General features: G+C 49.0%; 1 protein-coding gene across 5 annotated transcripts in view; it reads left to right on the plus strand.

Moving 5' to 3' along the window:
- The window catches only part of KIF13A (kinesin family member 13A), a 2203773-nt gene that overhangs the window by 1296870 nt on the left and 882100 nt on the right, over positions 1–24803 (plus strand). For all 5 annotated transcript variants that reach the window (XM_069613597.1, XM_069613593.1, XM_069613596.1 and 2 more), the window contains one exon: positions 6797–6961. In XM_069613597.1, coding sequence (XP_069469698.1) covers positions 6797–6961 — 165 coding nt within the window. The remainder of the gene's footprint in view (positions 1–6796; positions 6962–24803) is intronic.

Consider the following 24803-nt stretch of genomic DNA (forward strand, 5'->3'; position numbering starts at 1 on the left):
TCGGGTGCTTTCTGTTCCATCTTGCCCAATGGCGCTTGGCAAAACAGTGCAGCCATCTTTTTGTTGCTGCAAAATGCAGTTCTGGTGCAATGGTGCTCATTGGAGCCAGTGCAGCTATTTTGCTATTTCTGCTTAAGCGCAGCTTGGTTATGGAGAAATTCTATTCAGTGGGACAATGTAGTCCACAAGGCCTAAGCATTGATATTTGCTAATATCTGTTCTCTCTACTTTATTGAATACATTATATTGTGTGAATAGCTGCTTGGTATTATAAAGTACGGTGTAACTCATAGTGGGTTACCGAACTGTGAGTTGTAGACATGTACTAAAGTATTTTACTTACCTTGAGATATTTAAAGTGGGTCATAGTGTAGTATTATAGTAAATGTTGCTAGTTTTACAACTTACATGTGTGAGTCTTTTCCTTATCAGGTCTGCTAAGTGTTAACTATACTAAACAACAGTACCTTGCTGCTTGATGGCTTACTTAACGTAGGTTGGCTTTTCCAAGTCCTACACCAGGTAGTGACTTTGAAAAACCCTCCTTACAAGTTTGCAGTGTGAAACAGCAAATGATTTTTGAATTCTTGTGGCTGGATCCAAAGTTGTCTGTTGTGGTTGCCGACTATGGAAGGCTCCTCTATTGGGTCAGTTATATTCTCACAGTAAAATTAGTGCCACCTTAAGGCTGATTTTTCACCTGTTTTGATCAACCAAAAGAAGTGTAGTTTGAAGAAAAAACAAGCATATTAAAAAGCAAAGCTCAAGACAAGACAATAGGTTGATGAAATGCTGCATTAATTGGTCATGGGTGGCGTAAATATTGTGTGTTTAAACGACCGAGTGCAGAGATGGTTCCCCTACCAAACAAGTTGGGTTCGGGGGGGGGTCTATCCCCCCACCTAAACAAACATTTTAAAATCAGTCAAAGTGGTTCATATTTGGTGGTTTAAGAAAACCAGCTTGTGATGCTTGTACCAATATATGCCAGCATTTCCTCATAAGTAGGCACTCATGTTGGCTAGTTCATGCTGGCAATATATGCCACTATTCCCACGTTAGAAAAACACTCTAGTTGGCTTTGCACATAATGCCAGTAATTGCACTGTAATGAAACAGGTTTAGGTTGTGCCTAAATGTGCACATATTCCCCATAAAAGTACTCAATTTGGCACAGCCTATAATGCCAATTGTTAGGAAAGATTTTCTTTTTGCTTCTATCCCTCCAAAGACATAAATGGGACACTTAGTTTTTTCTATTTTTTGTAACCTGTTCTGACTTCTGTGGCAAGTGAAGCCATTTTACTTGCCTTGCTACTAGCTCACCTGATTTGAGGGCACTGATCAGTGTGAGAAACCTGAGGGTATTCCCCTGAGTGGACCTCGAGAATCACTTATTCAGGTGGCCAGGGAAGGGCTGGCACTCTCAGATCCCAACCCTGGGGGTGGACGAGCGAGGGAGGATCATGTGGGTAGGGGAGCTTGGGGTTATACTTGGGAGAACGCCCCATGTGAGACGCAGTATGACATCAGAGAGGAAGAAAGAGAGGACGACGAGATCCCTGAGATCTTTATGGGTTATAATATATCTACCTTGCCTCCTCCCATTAAAACTATCCCGCCCAGACATAACCAATCCTCTAAGGTCCCAAACCCATTTGCACCCAAAAAGTATATATCCCAGAATCCCCGTTTCATATCTGAATACTATGCGTCATTCTTCTCCTTTTTTATTTTCCGAGTCTACTTTGACAACACACTACCTTTCCCACAATCCCCCCTATTCAGGTCGCGGTAAGGGCTCCAGTCATTCTCGTTTGTTTCACACACCCCACCAATCTCATCTGTCCGAAAATACCTTTTCTCCATCCTACATCATAGGATGCTCAAAAATCCTACCACCCTCTTTTTCCCACACAAACACTTGCTTGCACGGTAAAAACTGATGTTAAAACTATTTACCTGACATGTCCCGACACAAGGGTCAGGCAGCGTCAGGCAATCCACCAGAATCGCACACACCTGACAGCCCTTTCCTTTCCCCACAGGAATAAAAGGTGGAGCACAAGATCACACTACGAGCAAGGCAGACTGCACGACGAGACAGCTATCCAGGCTTGGCAGTTCAAGAGGAGGAGAAAGGCTGCAAATAGCGAGAGGCTGACGAGGAGAGACATGACCTTGCCCTTTTTGTCAAAAACCTGCAAAGCCCCTGGAGGAGTAATCGTAAGACCGAAGAAAATAGCCCAAGTGTGCTGAAGCAAATGTCAACGGTACACGGAGCGTGTCAACGCTGATAAGCGGGAGCAAAGGAGACTCCTGCTACCATGGTACTGACCTGGACTCCAGTCACGAGGAAAGCTAGGCGGTTTATCACAGCTGGTGAGTCGAAGGGAGCGCCGATGAGAACCAGGCTGTGGTGAATGAAAGTCGCAACGTGGCATATTAAGAGAAGTTCAAAGGAAATGCAGAAGTGTTAAAGGAAGGCCAGCCGAAGGGGGAACCAGCACCACATGGGTGCTGACTCGGGAGACTTTGGTTGATTCCATCTTGATTGAAACTGCAGATACCAGAATGCCACAGGAGAGCCGCCAGGATAGGGAAAAGTGGTCATACAGGAGATCTAGCAATATCCCCTTACACTCGAAAGCCTTTGACCTAAGAACTGTAGAGAAAGCAAGGGAAGTGAATCCTGCATCATGAGAAAGCAAGGGAAGTGAATCCCGCAAGCATTGAAAGTAAAAGCAAAGATGCAGTGGCAAGAGTGAAACCGGCGGATGGATGACAGAAAAGAGGGGAAAGTCTAAAGTCCCAAGAAACAGTGTGTTGACAAGAGTGAACCCGGCAGAGGGATGTGCACTATGAAAAGACATTAAGAAGTGAATCCCGCTAAAGTGAAAAGAAAGCCATAGTGAACCTGGCAGAGGGAGGCTAATATTCAAGAGGGGTTAGCGCCAAGAAGAGGGGGACCCAGAAGTGAAGAGCAATCACCTCCAGTGCAATCCGAAGGGAACTTTTGTTAGTTGTTTTTGTAAACCTAACAGGCCCCATCTGAACCAAGAGACACCACAACCACCGAAGGCCCTGATACTGATAGGAACTGTTTTGGGGAGCCAAACCCGGAAGAGGAAGATCCATGGGGTGAAAAAGCTATCACCCAACAAAATGAGGAACAATGGTCAGCGACCAGAAGAGGGGGACCCAAGGGTGAACCATTATCGCCCTAATCGAGAGCCATAGTGAACCTGGCAGAGGGAGGCTGAGATTCGAGAGGGGTCTGTGCCCAGAAAAGGGGTCCCAGTGCTGACACCATCACCCAACGAAAATTTAGAACTGAACTTATTTTGTTTATTTTCCAACCCTCAAAGGCAAGAGATTAGCTGGTAAAAGAGACTTGGCCATCGAGGCTCCTGATAAGCTAAAACGGAACGGTCGACGTGTGCTGGTAAAGCTCGAGTGTGTGCTGTGCTCCAAGATCCCACCTTACCCCGTGCTTAAAACGTGGGGAAGGGAGACCCAAGCTACCACATCATGACGTATTATTTATGAGCACTTCTTTCTTTTCTTGAAAACTATCCCACACCCTTTTTGTATTAGTGTAAGTATTGGCAATAGGTTTTTCTTAATATAGGCCCTTTTTATTTGACACAACACCACTAGGGCCGCCTTATTTTCATTTGGTAGTCGACGCTTGCTCCCATCTTAGATTTAGGTTTAGATTAGGCGTTTTTCTAACCTGCATACAGTTTAATAAACACCCTTGAACTGTGATCACTTGTGTCTGTCTTTACTGTTGCCACCATGAGTTCCTTACATCAGTCCCTATGCCCATCATTGCAGGAGAACTCTGTTCTCCATTGTACATTTCTGTTTATTTTTTTCCTGCACACATTGCAATGAAGTTTGGTAGAGACACTTTGTGTGCATGCAGCTTAGTTTTTTGTAACTTTGTGGTTAGTAACATGATGTGTCTAGTATGCGCTGGTGGTAGCAGAAACCTTTCAAACGTGTTCATTTTTATTGTCTTGTTTATTTTACTGCTTACATTAGAGTACCATATACTCTAAAATGACTGTGCCATAAGTTGTTTGCCTGTCCTTTGGCTATCTTGTTTGGACTTCTTCCTGTCTGCACAGGGCCGGAAATGCCTTCTATGGAGTGCCCTTTCCTGGTGAAAACTCCTGCAAAGTGGTGTTTTTTAATGAATGGCTGGATGTTGAGGTGGGACTGTGTGTTCCCAGTCAACATCCATTCCAAAATGTACCTGTTGCTGGGCAGATGTTTGGCCAGAGGGTGTCCAGGGTTGAACAACCTGTGCCTATTTGAATGTTGCAGATCCTTACCATTGGTGGGCTTCAGGGTGACCCCAGCTCAACTCCTGAATGAAAGACTCCTGCAGCCATTCTTCAGATAATCATTGGCACCAAGACCCCAATGAAGGGGAGCATCCTGCTAAAGACCCAGAACTTGTTGTTGAAAGCTAGCAGTACTTTCTTCAACAGACCCAGTGAAGCCCTCCTCCTTTGCTGATGTCCGGAAGGCCTTTATCAGTGCTTCAAACCCTTGTACCAGTGGGAAGAACCCCTGCTTGAGGACCCTTCTCTTCGAAGTTTTTGCAAGTGTCCCAGAACCATAGTGTGGGCTGGCCAGCTTCTTCCTAGGCTACCTTGCTGCATTGGTCACTGTCCTGAGTGGAGCCTTGGGATTCTGCAGATCCTCAACTTATGAAATAAGAAGCATACTGCTGCACTTGCTGCACTCCACTATAAAGCGGGACCTAGCAGAACCAATTTCTTTGTTTCCTCCATGAGAGTCGACTTTCACTGTTTCCTTGGATTGGCCATTTTTGCATTGTGTACTGGGGTCACCACAGTGGTGGTCCTTTCTTCTGTTTTACCCCATAGGTGTGGATTCTCTGGCAGACAACCTTACAGAGGACCAGACGACCCCAATCCAGAAATATAGTGGTCGGCGGATGAACTAGCCACCACATAGGAAGATGCAGCAAAGTAGGAGGACCCACAATGTATGCCAGAGGAAATGTGGTTGAGACTCGGCCCCAGTGAATCTAGACCCCAGACAGATGGACCCCTGAGGGTGAGTATCTTTAATAATTGCCCTCCCCCTGATCCAGAGGTTTCATTGCTCAGAGTGGAGGTTTCTGCAAAAACTGCTCTAGCACAATGAAACAAATAGGGTAAGTACAGCCTTCTTTCCTAGATGCGGATTACAGGATCCAATGCCCAGGGGCTTGAACCCTGTGCCTGCAACAAACGCCACAACCAAAGAAAGAAAGGAACAAATGGTCTTCCCATAACAGCGACTTTCATGCCAGGAATGAAGAAATCTGGTGAGGACGACTCGGGAAGACGAGGGAGCATGCGAAGATGCATTTGTGTGGCTAGTTGGACACGAGAAGGATGGCAGTCCAGCGAATCATCCCTGTACAGAGATAATGGCTAGTTAGTTTGGGTGTGGTGTTGGTGTCCCAGCACACTCATAGGCGATAGCCGTGGCCAATAGCCAAGCAGATGATCCTGGTGGTAAATGGCAGAAAGTGCGGTGGTAAGCACCTAGAAAAAAGTTCCAGTATGGAAGGATTGACCCAGCAGATGAGGGAAGGCAGCAGGACAAATCAGGAAGCCCCGACTGGACCCCCAAGAGAAATACACATTCTACTGCACTTAACCACTGTGGCGCAGTGAGAGTTTAGAAATGGCAAAAAGTGCAGAAATTGCAGTAGGTCAGCAGATATGCTTCTTGAAAGTTGCAGAATGAAACCACAAGAGAGACAGAGGAAGAGGCCGGCCAGAGACTTAAAACCCACTGCAAAACAGGGCCAAAGGCCCACCACCAATCAGTAGAGGGGCTGAGGCAAAGGGTCAGATGCACAAGCATACTGGTAAGTAGGTCAGTATGACTGCCACTCACAAAACAAATTGAGCACTAACCTAGAACATGACTGAGATTTAAAAAGAACACATTGGTGCCACAATGGCTACCAGTGCAGTACCGTGCCTTGCCCCACTGGTGAATCCAAAACTAAAGTACAGCTGCCACCAACCTACTCCCTAAAACGAATGTAGGGTGATATAATCACCCTAGGGTAAAAATAGGGTGGCGTTCGGTCTGGTGGTCTTATGGATAACCCAATACCATATACCTTAGTAAGGTAAAAGGGTTACAACGGAAGGGGATCTTCCTTAGAAGTCCCTCTACACATCAAAAAGAAGTCGGTTCTGCCAAAAAGATGGGGGGGGGAGCAAAAAGTTGCAGACCCTATAAAGTTGACCTAGAAATAGGAATTCATTCTTAGCATTTGCTATTTCTGAAATGTCGGAGCCCTCCTGTGTTAATGGGATACTACCTGGCAATTTGTCCATTGCATTTGATTGATTAACAGATTCATGCTGAAAAAGACACCAGTAACTCACTGCACCTTTATCTGTTTAGGATTCTGATGCAACCTGGCCATCCTACCCAGGGTGTTGAGACAATCACTGCAAATCATTTTGATATGCACTTTACATAGGAGTGTTACATGTCTGACATGTCCAGGGCTTCTTTCAATATTTAAGTGTGAGAGAAGTAATGCAACCAATTCGAAATCCTATGACTTAATGGCAGGAATGTTTTATTGCATGTGACTGTAAAACCGATATCATGGTGAACAGTTTGTCTTGCAGGTCGTTAACTTGCTTGTCACTCATTAATTGTGCCAATTTATGTTGCATATGTTGCATATAAAACAGGCCATTGTGGCACATGGTTAATATTTGTTATCCGCACACTTTAGGTCGCTGGACGACTTCACGTAGAAGTGATGCGTGTCACTGGTGCTGTGCCAGAGTGTTTAATGGGAGATGATGACTCTTCTGAGAATTCCAGCGAGAGCGGAAGCCTTGAAGTTATGGACAACAATGGGGAGATCGTCTATCGAGCAAAAAAGTTGACCTGTCGGGTCAGTACAAAGAAGTCTTGTCTTGTTTTCCATTATTTTTTTTTGATGCATCAAAAGTTGAAGTTTCATGCAAACCAATGATGAATACATGTACTAAAGCAGCATTGATTAATTTCAGTATTTCAAATATTAATGATCATTAGGGAAACTGTTATGCTATCCAACTGGGTAGATTTATTGATGGGGGTTGGAGATAGCTCTGCCTGTGGACTTTAATTTCACTTCTCAAAGGATAAGCTTTACAGTGAGCACTTCATTTAGCTTTTACAAATAGCCATAGGTTTATGTTTGCAGACCTACAGCCAATGAGCACGCGTCCACTTTAAAGGATCAATGCTTACGTTACCGTAGATTTCACTGAATACCATTTCCCCTAATGAGATTTCACCAAATATATTTCACAGGCAATGGTAGGGGTAATGGTGTAATGCATAATAGTGGGATGTGGGGTAAGGGTATAAGTTAGGGTAGGGAGGGGTGAGGAGGGGCTGCATGGGGTCTCCCTCTGCATGAAAAAAAGTAGATTTTGTTTTTCGGTGAAATGGATTCAGTGAAATCTTCGTTAGGAGAGATATATTCGAAGAAATCACATGCATTCAATGCTTACATGTCAGTAAGGACGGAACTGTCTTGATTTAGATGGGGCTAGATGAAGGCACCGCTGGAGGTTTTAAGGTTGAAGATGAAGTATCCATTCTCTGCATGGTGTTGTAGAAGTATCTGCATTTCCTGCATTCTGGCTTAATTTGTACCGGATAGTAAGCATGAGGCCTAATTTATGGGTGCATGCTTGTTTCTAATATTTCCAAATTATATCAAAATATTCCCCTCCACTCAGTCTTCTTTTTAGAATATTTTTTTGCTGTATCTTATAAAGTATATGGGATGATGCAGATTTCTTTTCGCTGGCCTAAAAACATGTTTTCATGCATTCTTTTTTGTGCCCGGACCTTGATCTCCCCCTCTCACCCTCTGGTTTGCAGCACCCTAAATATTTTGCCTTTCTGTGTGTTCCTCTCTCAGTTCAGCTAATGCAATGTAATGGGACCAGAAATTGCTTTACAAATGTATGAGAAAGAAAATCATCATGAATCCTGCACCATCCCTAGACATTCCTCTGCATTGCCAGTCTTATATCTGCCAGTGTTTTACCGGATACCTCTCTGAGTTTCAATTGGTCAATGACCTGCAGGGATCGAAATAATGATTTGATGAGCAGGAGCTAGAAGCAGCTGTAAGGTTTCATGCATAAAGGAATGAACGCCGACTCTAGGGAACCAGAAGCTAATATAAGGCTTGTGTGAGAAACCTGAGGGTTTTCTCCCTCCTAGCCCCCTTGAAACCTTCTCGCAAGTGGCCAGGGAAAGGCCATTGCTCTTGGATCCTGGGGCTGGGGCGGAGAAGTGAGGGAGGATCACCTGGGTGCAGGTTACTTGGGGATTGGGAGTGGGGTACCCTTGGATGGGACATGCTGTATCCCCCTTTTCCTGATTTCCAACCCAACTGTTTGCCAACCTTCCTGCGCTGTTATAAGCCAGTTCCCCTCATTTCATCACATATGACAATACTGGGATGAAGAAGAGGCAACTAAGAGTAATGAAGACTACACTCTTTTACCACTCTAGTACTGGAACGAGGAAGATGCCTGCTAAGAGCTGTAAGGGTCAGGCATGTCCTGTTGATTGTGGTCAAGCAGGGCTAATTGGACATCCACACCTGCAGCCTGTCGAGGGGCTGCAGGTGTATAAAAGGAGACCAGCCCAGCAGCAAAGAGGGCCACTGGTAGAGCGACTGGGTGGACGACTGGGAGACCAAATTGTTTGAGAGCATCAGGAGAAGCATCAGGAAGGCTGGTGCAAGTCTCGGGGGATCGTAGGTGCTGGGGCTCTGTGGATCAGACTGAACGTTACGAGGGGAGCCGTGTGGAGAGGCTGTCCCTCCCCCTTAAGTTCAAGATGCTTGTTCTCCTGTGCTCAGAGGTCAACACAGGAGTGCCTGAGTGGCAGGAGTTGGAGCCCTGACTTGAAAAGCAGAAGGCTGTGTCCCGTGCTGCTGGGAAAGCTAGGAACGTGACCACTGAGTTTCTAATGCGGGAGAAACCCGATGCACGAGCGTTTGAACTTTTTTATAGGAATAATTTGTAGCAGAGTGGTCGCATGTTTGAGGAAACGTGTTTTCAAAGGTCTCTGAGTGCTGGTCATTTTGTTTGAAGCAAACTAAAAAGAATATTTAACTGCGGGTTGAGTTGAAAGTGTGTTACGCGTACAACCCATCCCTACTAAATACCGAACTGAATGCAAACTTTACAAATAAAACATGTTGATTTTAGAAGTGAAATGAACTTTAATTTCAAGTAAAACCACTATATGCAGGATTATAAAAAGAATGCACCTTTAAATCCAAGTAAAGTCATTATCTGCTGAATTCTAAAATTTGACTTTTACAATGAACTTGAGAAGCAAATTGAATATTACATTGTGTGAAAACTACACATAACAGAAATATACTTTGAAAGCAGAATTAACTGGAACTCTGAAGTTTAGTCTTAACACAGCCGAGATATTGACATGAAAATCAACCATTAAAAGAGGGTGCAAGTGTGGCAAAGAGCCTTAAGAAGACAAAGGATATTTTGTGGTACTGAAACAAAGTCTTTGGGGAAGGGAACCCTGAGACTTGAAACATTTACTGCCTTGGGAACGGAGTCTCAAGGTGATTTTGTGTTTGGAACTGTGTTGCTTTAAAATTGAAGAAGGGATCCCAGAGTATTGGCTAAAACTGTATCATCTTGAGGTTTGAGGAAGGTAACTTTGAGACTTTTGTTGGAACTGTTTTATACTTGGGGAAGGGAGCTGCTGTGAGCAAGAAGAATCTCAGTACTTTATGTTGTACACAGTTTCCTTTGGTTGCTAACATCCCTACACATTGTATAGATTAATTGTAAGGGCAAGCAAATATTTTGAACACAGATGGATGCTTCAGTTGTACTCTTTGACTCAGACTATCCTTCGTTCCATTTCGGTTGGGAAATCACACCTAAGCAATAGGACAAGTTAGGCCTTTTTCCAACCTGACATTTAAGTTAATAAAGTGTTTTATTTAAATTCTGAATCTGTTGTCTGGGTCTTGCTTACTGATGCCTTCACAGTTACCACAAATGTACTTCCACGTGAGATGCACACCATAACCTTCTGTCCCACTCAAGGACCCAATATGTTAGGTTAAGAGTTTTATTTAACCTCTGCCAGTCACCACCATAGTGATCTAACATCATGATTGCCCGGAGAGAGTGGTGTATGCTTTAAATGACTTCTAGATATAATGCTTTATACACTTTTTCAAATAAAGATTTGGCATACAAGGAATAAAACTGAGCTTCTGATAGCTTTTGGTATCAGGCTAAAGAGGCTCAACTAGGCTACAAGCAAGAGCTAAATGGCTCCATGCAATTTAAATCCCTATACCAATGCTTTGAGGCATTCATAAAGAGTTGTATTTTTGTTAGCATTGACTGAGCCCTTCAGCATGCACACCCCGAAGAGATATATATGAATGCATTTCTCAGCAAGCCATTGTGCTCCTCTGTCCTCACATCCCACCTTCAAGCAGCAGCTGGTGTGCAACATAACTTTGGATCTGAGTGCTGTATTAATTTCTTCACCAGCATCACAAAATGCTGTCTGTGTTAATAAATGCCCACATTTGGAAGCACTTGATGGAGACTTTCTAGCAGAAAGAGGGAGATATTTTTCATGTGCTTTTTTTAAAGCAGAAAGTAAAGGAAAGTTAAACATTTTTATTTAAAAGTAATAGGAAACTCCTACTCCACATAAATAAGGTGACCATTAATGCAGTTTGTTTGAAGCAATGTATTGATGGAGTCTTTTGGTAATGACCTTAAAAGACACTTTCAGAAAAACTTGAAACAAAATTAGATTACTTGAGGATACCGGGCGCAGGTTAGAGAGTTACAATAGTGTGCATTGGACTTCAGTCAGCTAATGTCTTTGATCCCAATATACATCCTTGTTCCATATCACTGAGACTACTTCCACTCATTCAAAAAGTATGCTACGATGGAGGCCACCAGGGGGCGCACAGGCAATGGCAGCCTGATCTGCGAGCTCCTCCCAAGGCCGGGCGGGTACGGGATTTGAGCCCCCCCCCCCGAGATCCCCCCACGGAGTGCAGCGGGCCGAACGAAGAGGTGATCCCCCAGTGCCCCCGCAGGGCGAAACAACGGGATCCGGGGACCGCCGGACAACGGAGATCCGTGTACGCGGCGGCTGTGGCGGGATCGTCACAGCAGGCCGCGAGCACAGCCCGGGGAGGAGCGAGCGGACCCATCGGCGCTGGCCTTCGCCTCCCCCTTCAAGAGGCGCGAGCCGGGACGCCTCGGGGTGAGGGGACGCCAGCCACAACAGGAGCACCAAGGGAAGCCGCGGCCTGAGAGGTACGAGACACGGAGGGGGGGGCGGATCCGGGGAACCCCGCTCCCCTTCACCGCCAGCAGGATCCCGCGCAGGACGTGGGCAGGACTCCAGGACCCGCCGCCTTGAGATCGCGCAGCACACCCCTCCCCCCCGCCCCGGTGAGCTCGGCGGGATCCGCTTTCACCCCCCCCCGAGTGTGTGGCCCCCGCTGTAGGCAGGCGGGGCGTGTGCCCGCCCGGGGGCAACTCATAAGGAGCAACCAGATCCCCCAGGAGGGGGGGGAAAGGAGAGTACCCCAACGAAAAGACACCAGCGCATCACCCTGCGGACACAAAAACGCCCCCCGCCCACCCCAGAGGGGGAATATCGAGGGGCAAAAAACACGAACGAGGTGCACGGGAGGCTCTGCGGTGGCCGCCCTGGGTGTGAGGCCCCCGCCGGAGGCTGGTGGGGCGAGTGCCCGCCTGGGGGGCATTAGTCAAGACCCTGAAAGACCGCTCGGAAGGGGTGGGGACGGCATACCTTGCCAGGAGAGACCCCCAACGGAAAGACAGCAGCATTCTACCCAACGGAGGCAACAGCACCCCCCCCCCCCACTCTAAAGGGGAATCAATCTTCCGGTAACATAACCGAGGTACACCGGAGGCGCTGCGATGACGGCCCGGGAAGTGAGGCCCCTGCCTGACGCTGGTGGGGCGAGTGCCTGCCCGGGGACAACCGCCAAGACTGAATAAAGGCGCGCAACAGGACTGAGGGGCCCCACTACCAAAAGGAAACCAACGGTCCAACGAGGCGAGCCCACTTGGATGTGAGGTAACATTTCTGACAGAGTACCCGGGGGGCCAACCTAATGAACTGGCAGCAGAACCTGCAAAAATATCGTTACCGAGACCCGGTCCCCCCTGCTGTAGAACCACCCCACGGAGAGGGAATGGCCCATCTGGAACCCCCCGCACCCTCCACGGCCGCAATGGAGCGGGGATATGCCTCTATACTGCAAGAGATCCGAGATATGCGGGCGGACATTGCCCAAAAGTTTGAAAAAATGGACCGCCGGGTCGACAAAGTTGAGGACAGACTCCTTCAGGTCGAATCCAACCAATCATCAGCGGCCACCCTAGAAGTGGAGGTAAACATGAGGCTAGCTGCCCTGGAAAAAAGGGAGGAGGAGAGGTCAAGACAGATGGACGACTTCGAAAACAGGGAGCGGAGAAACAACCTCAGGATTTTTGGGGTCCCGGAGTCGGAGGGGGAAACTGAGAGGGAGCTGACCCGCGTGGTCCGTAACATAATTGCTCTCCTCTTCGAAGAAGAGATGACTACTGAACTCATATTCGATCGGGTACATAGAGCGGGAGGCCGAGCAGGGGGCCCCCGGTCGATCCTGGTGCGGTTCCATTACTACCTGGAGAAGACGCGGGTGCTGGAGGCCTCCAGAAAGGCCCAGGAGATCACATACAACAACTCCCAGATCTCCATCTTCCAGGACCTTTCAGCATACACCCTGGCCAAACGGAGGATGTGCCGCCCCCTCACGCAGTTGCTGAAGGAAAAAGGAGTGCGATACAGATGGGGCTTCCCCTTCTCCTTGACATTCGAGTACCTGGGCCAGAGAACGACATTGATTTCGGAGGAAGATATCAAGGGGGCTATCCAGGACTATGTCGCGGATCCAGCGCCCCGGCGGGAGCCGCGGGGACCGGCCAGGGTCGGAGCTGGAGACCCAGGCCCGCCGAGAGAAAGACGGAAAAAGTCAGGAGCGAGGAAATTCAGGAGAATGAATACGCCCTCCCCTAGGAACGAAGGGCAGCAGAACAACTCGGAGGGTCAGTGGCTGGGCAGCCCCAGTGTGAACGTGGCCTCTGGAGATCCCGGAGGGCATGGGTGTACTTGAGGGTGAGAAACCCGGCAAAAAATAGGAAAGGAAACTACAATCCCCATGCAAAGCAAGTTGGGTGAGCAAAATCGGGGAGGGGATCGAGGGGGGGGGGCTCACAATAATGTGCCTGTTAATGATGGCCTGGCCGAGAGGGGCAGGCTGGTGGTCCGGCCAAAGCGCCAGTGATGGCCGAACTATCTGGCTGGACGCCGGGGCAGGGGGTGGGGGGAGGGAAACAAGTTGGGGGTTGTTTGTGTGGGTAGGGGTTTGGGGGTCAGTTGGGGAAACATGTCAAAAGTGTCCATAAGTCAATTCATGGGGAGTTAGAGATCAGAGTTGTTGCGAGGCAGCCATCCGTTAGAATAGAATTCATAGACAATGGCTGATGGTCTGCCGGCCCTGGGGGTCTGCACCCTGAATGTTCGGGGCTTGAATACCCCATCGAAGAGATCCCTAATCTGCAGGGAGTTTAGGAGGGCTAAACTGGACCTTCTGTTCGTACAGGAAACGCACTGGGCAAGGGGAAAGGAACCCCGGTTGCGGGGGGGGGGGAATCGAGGAGGTCTTCCACGCTTCCCACAGGACCAAAAAGAGAGGGGTGGCCATCTTGGTAGCTAGAGATGCAGGGTTCGAGAAGGCGGATATCCTAAAAGACCCGGAGGGAAGATACCTGCTGGTCCGGGGCACCCTACGGGGCTCCCCCCTCACTCTGGCAGTGGTATATGGCCCTAATGAAGGACAGGCCTTGTTTTGGGAAACGGTGAGAGACAGGATCAGACTATTCGTGCAAGGCCCGCTAGTGGTAGGGGGGGACTTCAACATGGTCCTCGACCCGACTATGGACAGGAAAAGGGTAGACCCCCTTACTCCCAGAGCTGGAGAAGAAGCAATGGCACAATCTTTTCAGAGGGTAAACGCGGAACTGGGCCTAACCGACACAATTCCTCTTCCCAGAGGGGGAATCCCTTCCTTCACCTACTACTCAGCTATACACAACTCTTTCTCCCGCATAGACTACGTCCTGGTAGAGGAGACACTCAGCCCATATGTGTCAGGCTACAGAATAGACCCGGTGCCCTGGTCAGACCATGATTTGGTTAAAGTCACAATAGCGATGGGGTGGTGCAGGGAACGCAGAGGGCGCTGGAAGTGCAACAACGCTCTGCTAAAGGATGAGGTCCTCTCTCAGGAAGTCTTGGACTCCATAACAGAGTTCTTTAACCTAAACGACAATGGGGAGGTCGCCACTCACACGCTTTGGGATGCCTTCAAGGCTACTCTGAGGGGGGGTCCTTATAAAACTTGGGGCCCAAAAGAAAAGGGAGAGGGGGATACAGGAGAAGGCTCTAAGAGATAGGATATCCCGCCTCCAACCGGCGAGCTCTCCGGGGCGCCCATTAGCGGGAGAACAGGTGGCCGCCCTTGAAGACTGCAGGCTACAGCTTAAAGACCTGCTCCTATATAAGACAGAAAGGTCCCTCCAACTAACTAAACAAAAGTACTATGAGAAAGGGGACAGGGCGGACCAGATCTTAGCCTGGAAGTTGAGGGAGGTCCAGAGGAATAGAAGGGTTAGGGAGGTGAGGGACGCCCAGGGGCTCCTTGGCAACGACTCCCCCCATATCGGGGAGGCTTTTCGCCAATACTACACAGCTCTCTACTCCTCAGAATATGATGGAGTTGATGCCCAGATAGAAACCTTCCTTGACTCAATACAGATTCCATCCCTCTCAAGAGATTTGGCGGAAGGGATAGAGGGCCCGGTCACAGAGGATGAGGTGGACAAGGTGATCTCTGGGATGAGGGTGGGAACCTCCCCCGGGGAAGATGGCTTCACAGTTTTCTTTTACAAAAAGTTCCGGTCCTCTTTGATCCCATACTTAGTGAGGGTCTTTAATGAAGTCCTGGACGGGGGCATACTCCCCGAGTCTATGATGGGAGCCGTGATAGCAGTCTTGCCCAAGGAGGGGAAGGACCCCTCGGAATGCTCCTCCTACCGGCCCATATCATTGTTAAATGTAGATGTGAAGATCCTGGCCAAGGTGGTGGGGAAAAGGCTGGAAGGCATAATGCCGAAGCTAATTCACGGGGACCAGGTGGGCTTTATAAGCGGGAGGCAGGGCTCGGATAACATCCGGAAGACCCTAGACTTGCTCCACTTTGCCCAAGCATCGGAACTTGACGCTTGCGTCCTCTCACTGGATTCGGAGAAGGCCTTCGACCGGGTTGAGTGGCGCTACATGGAGCTTCTCCTTCAAAGAATGGGCTTTGGGACCCACATCATGAGCTGGGTAACTGCACTCTATAGAGCCCCCACAGCGAGAGTGCAGGTAAACTGGACACTGTCTGGGTCATTCCCCCTCTCCCGAGGAACAAGGCAGGGATGCCCACTCTCCCCCCTGATCTATGTCCTCACCATGGAGGCCCTGGCAATTGCGGTCAGAGCGCACCCGAACATTAAGGGAATAAGAAGGGGAGAGATAGAATTCAAGCTCTCCCTGTTTGCGGACGACATTTTGGCCTACCTAGTGGATCCGGGTTCTTCTCTCCCCCCCCTCCTGGCCCTGGTGTCAGCATTTGGTCGATTCTCGGGCCTAAAAATAAATACTGCAAAATTAGTCCTGCTCCCAATGCGAAAAATAGACCCGGTGCTCGACCCCCAGAATAGGTTCCAGGGGATCAAGGTGGAGAAGGTCGCTATACGGTACTTGGGGGTTCTCCTCCCCAGAGATATGTCGAATCTGGGCCCCGCCAACTACGGTCCCATGATTGCAGAGATCACCGCGGACTTGAGGAGATGGGGTAAAATGATTCTCTCGTGGTATGGCCGAATGACGGCGGTCAAAATGAATGTCCTGCCACGACTCCTGTACCTATTCACAGCACTCCCGACCAGGGTCCCGGCACAGAACCTCAAAGACCTACAATCGGGGGTCCGTGACTTTGTGTGGCAAGGCAAAACCCCGAGAATTGGGAGGGCTGTCCTGACCCTACCAAGGGAGGAGGGGGGATTTGGGCTACCAGACTTTCATCTCTACTTCTGTGCTGCCCAACTGCGTGTCCTCCTGGAGCACATGAAGGAGGGGCTGAGAACGTACTGGTCCTACCTGGAGGACATGGACGCCCATCCCCACAAAGTCCGCGACCTCCTGTGGACGCCTCTCAGGGAAATACCAGGGCGTCTAAGGGCTCATCCGACCCTGGGGGTCCTATGGGACATTTGGAAGGAACGCCCTCAGACCGCTCACCTCACCACATGGCCGTCTCCAATGTCATCCCTCTGGGGACACCCCATTAACCTGGGAGGAAGAGGGTTCAGGCACTCCCAGATCTGGTCAGATAGGGGGATGGAATGGGTGGGGCAAATGTTCAGGGATGGTGAATTCTTACCCTATGAGGAGCTCAGGGAGGCACTGGGTCGTGACTCAATATCTATCTTTGAATACCTTCGCCTGAAGGGCATCCTTTGTGACCCAGCTTGGGGCACCAATCTGCGAAGACAGTTGACCCCCTTTGAGAAGCTCCTCGATTCGGCGGCCTCCAGGAAGGGGGCGGTTTCAAGTTTATACAGGGTCCTAAACACGTACAACCTTCAGGGCAGGAGGAGTTTTCGCTTGTTCTGGGAAGGTTTGGCAGGTGCCGAAATCTCTGAGGATGATTGGGCCAGGATATTTAAAATTGCATTTCACGGAAATCTTTTCACCGCTGATATGGAACATAATTTTAAAATACTGCAGGGATGGCACAGAGACCCCGCAAAATTATCCAAGATGTTCCCGGGAGTGTCACCAAGGTGCCCCAGAGGGTGCGGGGAGACAGGGACCAGGGGCCACATGTGGTGGCACTGCGCGAAGGTCCAAACATATTGGGAGCAAGTGAGGGATTGGATGGAGGAAGTGACTGAGGTCCGTATACCACTTAATCCCCTGACGATGCTGTTGGGCCTCCCCCCAGAGGACACAGAGGTGCACCGATACCCGAGGATGTGGGAAACCCTGTTAAGGGCTGGAAGAGTGGCTTTGGCCCAAAAATGGAAAAGTCCGGAGGCTCCTTCGAAGGAGGACTGGCTGAAAAAGGTCAAAAATATGTTTTTGATGGACAAATTGACGGCCATGGTAAACAACAAGACTAGCTCATTCCTCACGGACTGGTCGGGGGTCCAGCAATCCTGGGGATGGGATGTGCACTGAACCCTTCGAGAGACCCCTCATCCTGGAGAGGAGGGGATGGACTCCCTTTTGGAAGGTCAACCAAACTCGGGGCCACAGGACCCGGGGAAGGGCAGAAGCCAGCCAACTGATGTAGTGGTTATGCATCGCAGCAACTCTGCGACAAGGGAGACGGCGGCCTCTCCGTGAGTCTCCCAGGACGAACACATTGACCTGGACACGGGGAAGGGGGGGGGATCCAGGGGTGGGGCGGGAGGGGGGGGGAGGGAGGGGGATCCACTGTTCTTTTTCTTCACTTGCTTGTTTGTAAAATTTAAAATGCCAATAAAAACGGAAGTTTAAAAAAAAAAATTTAAAAAAAGTATGCTACAGGGGGGGCACTGTTGCGCACGACGAAAATGGGCGCCTGATTCCAGAGCTCCCGCTCCACTAAGAGATCCTGCGCCATATGATCCGTTTTAACATTGCCTGCGCATCCTAAACGTTCTGGGAAGGTAGCCCAGCCATCCGTGGTGGGTCAGTCGAACTCGTGTGAATCAGAGGCCGGGAACGCCAGAGATACAGCCCCAGGCAGATCAGCCGACACACGCGGCTGAATATATCCTGCGCCGAGCTCCAGGGAGATCCACGCGAGTGCCGCTGCGCGACTGGAGGACCGAGGCCCCTGATGGGAGGAGCCTGAACTGCAGCCCAGGCCCTACGCCCTGCTGGTCTCTGGGTTGGCCGTGACGCCGGTGGTTCAGTTAGACGAACCGACCCACGTTCCATCCGGCCCCGGTGTGTGGCGGCCCGCGGCTCTTGAGCTCCAAAAAAGCCTTCTCCGGAACCTGCATTACAACACGGGGTGAGGCGTGCGGCGGGCCCGCGATTCAGGACCGCGAGGAGGCCCGGAGACAAGAACATCTGGTAAGGAGGCACGGCTAGGCGGCGGATGAGTGGCCGAAAAAGGACACATTATTTTCCGGGGGCAGCGGCTTGCAGACCCGGCGACAATCCTCACTGAGCCGGTATACTTTATCTGCCGTCCCGTTGGACAGGCGAATCCCGGTGGTACACGCGGTCCCCCCAAAACCCCTGATACCGGCACTGGGCGGGCCCATGCTCCGGTGATCTGCTCCGGCTCCCAGGCACACCATAGTACGTGCCACGGGACCTCCGGGGGGCACAAGCTTGCACTGCTGAATACGGAGCATGTTCTGCGTGGGGGGCTGGGCTGGGTGGAGACCTCCAACATATACAGCAGATGCGGACCAAAGCGGCTCAGAAACCCCCTTAAAATTACACAGAAGTATTAAGCACTTCGAATGCGGTAAGCGTGGAGTACTGCACGTGGGGGGACAAAGTCCATTCGGACCACCAAGTTCCGGCTGGGGGCTCATTGTGTAACCTCCATAACGCCTCTAACGCCTTAATCTGATCCGCTCCCAGGGCTCGGACACTGTATAAGGAGCAAGGGAGGACGGCGAATAGAAATTTGGCTAACAGCACACTGCACCGCTTCAGAACACGATTCCGACAGTATCATGGACGACCCACAGAAGTCGGGGAAAAGGTCCAAAACTCCCGGGAAACAGAAGAAAGGCCCAATGGACGCTTAAATGGGCAGTCAGACTATGGCTATGTCGGCTGATGAGGCCCCCACTACTGAGCCTAGTGAGAATTTAGACAACTTAACCACAATAGTGCAGAATGGTTTCCGCGCAGTCAATATGAAATTAGACGACATAGTGTGCACTATCAGCTCCTTAAAGGCTAGAGTGGAGAAAGAAAGTTTGCGTATAACAGAAACCGAAAGCAGGATAAGCACTAATGAAGACACTATCTCACACCACAGCCGTGACATCACCCAAATCAAAGAAAACATGGCGAAACTACAGAACAAATGCGAGGACTTAGAGTCGCGCTCCAGGAGAAACAATATCCGCGTGGTGGGCATAGCGGAATCTTTTGGCAAAGGCCAAATGGAGAAACAACTCGAGATACTGCTTAAAACCCTGTTTGGACCGGAGACATTCTCTGAACATTTCTTGGTGGAACAAGTACACCGTACATTGGCCCCAGCACCCAAACCAGGCGCACCACCACGTACTATAATCGCGCGACTCCTCAACTACAGGGACAAAGATACAATCCTACTAAGGCAAGAGAGGCGGCCATCCTCCAATATGAGGAAAGTCGCATTCACATTTACCCAGATTTCTCCTCGGGGGTGCAGGCAAGCAGAAGATCCTACGAGCCAGTCAAGAGGCTCCTAAGAGAACGCCAGATCCCATATGCTTTGATGTTCCCGCCAAAAATGAGGATTCAGCACGCGGGAAGAGCCCATTTCTTTGAATCTCCGGCCGAAGCCACGCCATATATTGAAACGTCCATACCCCTTCCTCCTAGCGGGGGCAGACCGGCGCAAAACAGACCCAGACCTGCAGACTAAGAAACACTTGACTGTCAACCCTCTCTAAGGCGATATTCAAGATAAGTATCGGATCAAGCTGTACCAGGCAATTTGGTTGGTGGAGTTGTTGGACCTGATCAGCGGCCATGTGAAGCAACATGGCCACACGCAGAATATTCCATAAGTTTTGTTGGACACATCGTCAAGTTGGGGGTGACGATGAGGGTGAGGGGATGGGACAGGGTGAGGGGTTTGGTGAACTCAGCTCTTGTATTGACTTATGGTGGCATCTTGTTGGGGGTTGGTGCCACTCTACGGAGCCATGTTCATGTGTGAAGTGGTTGGAGGGGACTTGTTGGTTGAAAAGTAAAATTATGGTAGCATCGAGGCTGAGTTGCACGATTACTGTAAACCTGTTGAGTTTGACAATGGCTAATGCTCCATTTCAGAGCCCCGGTGTTGGGCTTACGGTTAAACTCCTGACGTGGAATGTGCAGGGATTAAATAATCAGGTTAAGGTCAAGAAGATTTCCAACTATGTTGCCAGGCATAATCTCCAAATCCTGATGCTACAAGAGACCCATGCGGTAGGATTGAGCAACGCCCATATATTGCCCAGGTGGGGTCCCCTGAGGTTCTACACTGACTATTCATCCCAGTCCAGAGGGGTGATCACCCTTATTCATCCGGGCCTTGGGTTCAGGGTGGGTGGTCACAAGGCTGATCCTCTAGGCAGATATGTCAAGGTCTGGGGGGAGGTGGCTACTCAACAGATACTCCTGGTCAACACGTACGGGCCTAACATTGATGACCCTGCTTTTTACATGGATTTATACCAGATAATTATGTCGCTTGATGTTCCGAATGTGTTATGGGGGGGGGGGGAGACTTCAATCTGGTCTTGGACCAGGTTCTTGATAGATCCTCGAAGGTGGTTAGAACCCCAAGTAGGGCAGTACTAAATTTGAGACATGTTTTGTCACAACTTTTGCTGGCAGATGCATGGCGTGAAACTCACCCTGATTGCAGGAAATATATGTTTTATTCCTCGTTACATGACTTGGAGTCTAGGATTGATTATTGGTTTGTTTCCATGTCTTTGATGGCTGTGGTGGGGGAGTGCAAAATCCTTCCTCGAACATTGTCAGATCATTCCCCAGTGATGTTGGAACTAGTGTTCCGGAATGCCCCATGCCCTGCTAGGAGGTGGAGGATGCCGGGTGGAATGTTGGGGGATCTGGGAACAGTAGAAGCACTCCATGCTGAGATCACAGAGTTTCTATCCAACAATGTGGGATCAGTTGACAAATACTCAACAGTGTGGGAATCCTTCAAGGTCTGGATAAGGGTGTGTTGATGTCCAAAACTACGGGTATGCTGAAGGCTGTGAGAACCGAGTTGTCAACTATCGAAAGCAAACTAGATGTTCTGGAGAAAACATACAAGAACACGCAAGACAAAGCAGTATTAGCCAATATACACATGCACCTTCAAGAGTTTGATGAGCTCGCCATAAGGGAGGTCTGATATGTGGCGGCCCCTAATACGCGCGCGCAGATACGGGGAGGGTAACAAGGCTGGCAGGACGCTTTCCAACTTACTCGGGCACGATAGACAACCTACACAGATCACAAGTATACGCACTGTACAGGGGAGGGTACTGCTCAGAGTTGAAGACATTAATGGGGAATTTATGGAATTCTACAAGGAATTATATTCAAATAAAGATAAGAAAACACTTTCAGAAATTAAGACATACCTTGAGGCTCTCTCCCTCCCTAAACTCCCCGGTGAAGAACGCCTAGAGCTAGATTAACCGGTGACTGCGGAAGAGATTGTAGAAGCGGTCAAAGCATTGGCTTCGGGCAAGGCACCAGGGTCGGACGGGTTGGGAGCTGAATTCTACAAAGAATTTCACGAGGAGCTTGTTCCAATACTGCTGCAGGTGTGGGAGGAGGCACTTGAGTCCGGCAGGTTACCCCCAACTATGAGAGAAGCTATTATAACCGTACTCCATAAACCTAGGCGACCACCACAGGACGTTTCGTCCTACTGGCCCCTGTCACTCATAAATACCGATGCAAAAATATTTGCAAAGGTCCTGGCGACTCAGCTTCTGCCGGCAGTCCCTACCCTAGTACATCCTGATCAGAACGGGTTTATCCCTGCACAATCTACGGCCCTGAACCTCCAAAGACTCTTTGGCATAATGGCACAAATAGATCCCGCGAGGAGCGCAGTGGCCATATCCCTTGACGCTGAAAAAGTGTTTGATTCTGTCTCGTCGGTCTATCTCCTTGCGGTTCTGGAGGCGTTTGGGATGGGGCCCAACTTCATAAGATATGTGAAATTACTGTACACAGAGCCAGGGGCTTGTGTCCTGACCAATAGGGCCATTTCCCAGATGTTCCTGTTGGGGAAGGTAACCAGACAGGGCTGCCCGTTTTCGCCCCTGCTGTTCCCATTAACCATTGAGTCAATGCCGGCCGCGGTCTGTCTCAGACATGCGGATAGAGGGATCAAAATGAAGGGATCTGCCCAGCTAATATCGCTCTATGCGGATGACACTTTATTATATGTCAAGGAACCTGAACTCAATATAACACCCGTTATGGCAGAGATGCAGGAGTTTGCAGATTACTCTGGGTACACGATAAACAAGGCCAAATCGGAAATATTTGCGCTTACACCGGCCACACAGTGCCCCACAGTGACAGATGGACCAAATGGTCTGAACACTGTATCAGATACCTGGGAATTCTCGTCTCCAGAAATAAGCTTACATTATATTCAGATAACTACGAAAGCGCCCTGCAAACTCTAACGGCCAAGCTCCAGATGTGGGGGCGACTCCCGATTTCTTTAGCCGGTTGAGTCGCTATTCTTAAAATGGTTATCCTACCTAAACTACTTTATCTATTTGTCAACATCACTATATGGCCTGGCAGAGCCTTCTTCGCCAAACTGAGATCCTTGGCGGTAACATTTCTCTGGAACGGTAAGACAGCGAGGATAAGCTGGGAAAAAATTACAGAACCCTATTCTTCGGGAGGTATATCAGCCCCTGATTTCGAGCTTTACTATTATGTGGCCCAGGCTCAATTTGCTTAATATTGGTACAATGACCAGTACAGCACACCCCATGCATGGATAGAAGAATATACCACACATCCCACAAACATACAATCAGTCATTTTTGATCCACACTATAGAGACACGTGTGAATACAATCCAGTTAGCTGCACAGTCAGGGCATGGGAAGCAATATACAAAAGGCTTAGACTTGAGACCCCCTATAAGCCCGACATACCTCTGTGGAACTTTCCGGGAATTCCTCCTACATATGACACAAGCATACAGGAATCCTGGGACCCTAACTGTGAAATGAAGCTCGGTGACATGTTTGTCAATGGCACTTTTTCAGACCTGGGTCTGTTGCTGAGGGTGCTGGGAGATGGTCCACTGAAAACACTGCAATATTACCATCTGAGATCTGCATTTCAAAAAAGGTGGCCTCTCTTCCCGGACTAACCTCCACCACATCCATGTATACAACTAGTGATGGCAAAAAATGGCCTGGGAACCTCTAGGCTATACACTGAAGTCCAGACCCACACCCCCACAGCGAATCAGATAAGGGAGCGGTGGGAGGCAGAATTACAAGTTCCCATCGAAGAGAAGAAATTGGCCAGATACTGTTCACTAACTCAAAAGATTTCACTTAACTCTGGCCTGAGGCTGATCCAATTTAAAATTCTAAATAGATTACATTACACGCCGGCCAGGATCGCTAAATTCACACCTGATGCCTCGGATGCCTGCCCCAAATGCAATGCTCCTCAGGCCGGTTCCTTTCATATGTACTGGGACTGTCTGGTGGTTGGGGGGTTCTGGAGGGCAGTAGCAGAAATGTTGGAAGAAATAACTCCGTTTCCCCCCATTTGACCCCCCAGAAATATCTGTTTGGGGACATAGGCAAGCACTCAGAATAAATCAGGAGACTATTCAACATTTCATGTGCGGTTGCCAGAAAATGTCTTTTATTGAAGTGGAAAAGCGCTCTGCCACCCAGCATGAACCAATTCCTACAAGAATTGGCACATGTCAATGCGTCAGAGGAGCAGTTTGTTTTGACCCAATATGATTACTGATGATGACCTGTCACCATGATATTGTTTTGTTAAACTGCATTGAACCAATTTATTCATGTTGTATCTGTGAAATGAACTGTGCAATGGTGCTGTTGGCCTTTTTGTTACTACTTATAAAAAAGAGTTTAAAAAAAAAAGAAAAAGTATGCTACAGACTTTGCTTTGTGCAAGTAGTTCCTCTAGTTCCTGTAAGCCTGGTACTGAGGACGGGTTTGCCATCGTTTTGGAGAGACTCAACAGGCTCCAAAATGATTGCTATCTTTTAAGATCTGTCCATTTGCCCGCTGCTTATAAGAACATCAACACATTATATGTGGAACAGTCCTTTAGACCTATCACCATGAGCAGAGCAGGAAGTGAACTACATTCCTTAATGGATTCCTTCCTTGACCAGGCGCCTTATCTTAGACGTTGTTCTCTCCAGGGGCAACTGTCTTCTGAAATGTTTTCAGCCACCAGAGGGCTGTGACAAATTGTTGGAATTCGTCCTGTCTGCCCGATGAGGATCCCTCCACCCCCCTGAGAGGCTAGGGAGGTGATGCTGCTCTGCAACACCTTCCCTAGAGTTTGAGGCAAGTGGGACCTCACCGGGAGAGACTCCTCCTTTGGTGAGAAGAACTCCCATTCCTGTGAAGAACTCCCTAAAATACATTTTAACAATACCTATTTCAATATACCTTATGAAGATTTGTATGAAAAAAAGATCAGTATGTGTTACTGTTACCAGGAAACTCTTAAATGAAAAAGCCCATTTAGCAAGGACGAAGAGGATGATATAGGAGAGATATACATATATGCTGGGGAAGTCCCACAGTTGC

The sequence above is a fragment of the Ambystoma mexicanum genome, chromosome 5p (assembly GCF_040938575.1).
Source record: "Ambystoma mexicanum isolate Mex_15411 chromosome 5p, UKY_AmexF1_1, whole genome shotgun sequence".
NCBI lineage: Eukaryota > Metazoa > Chordata > Amphibia > Caudata > Ambystomatidae > Ambystoma > Ambystoma mexicanum.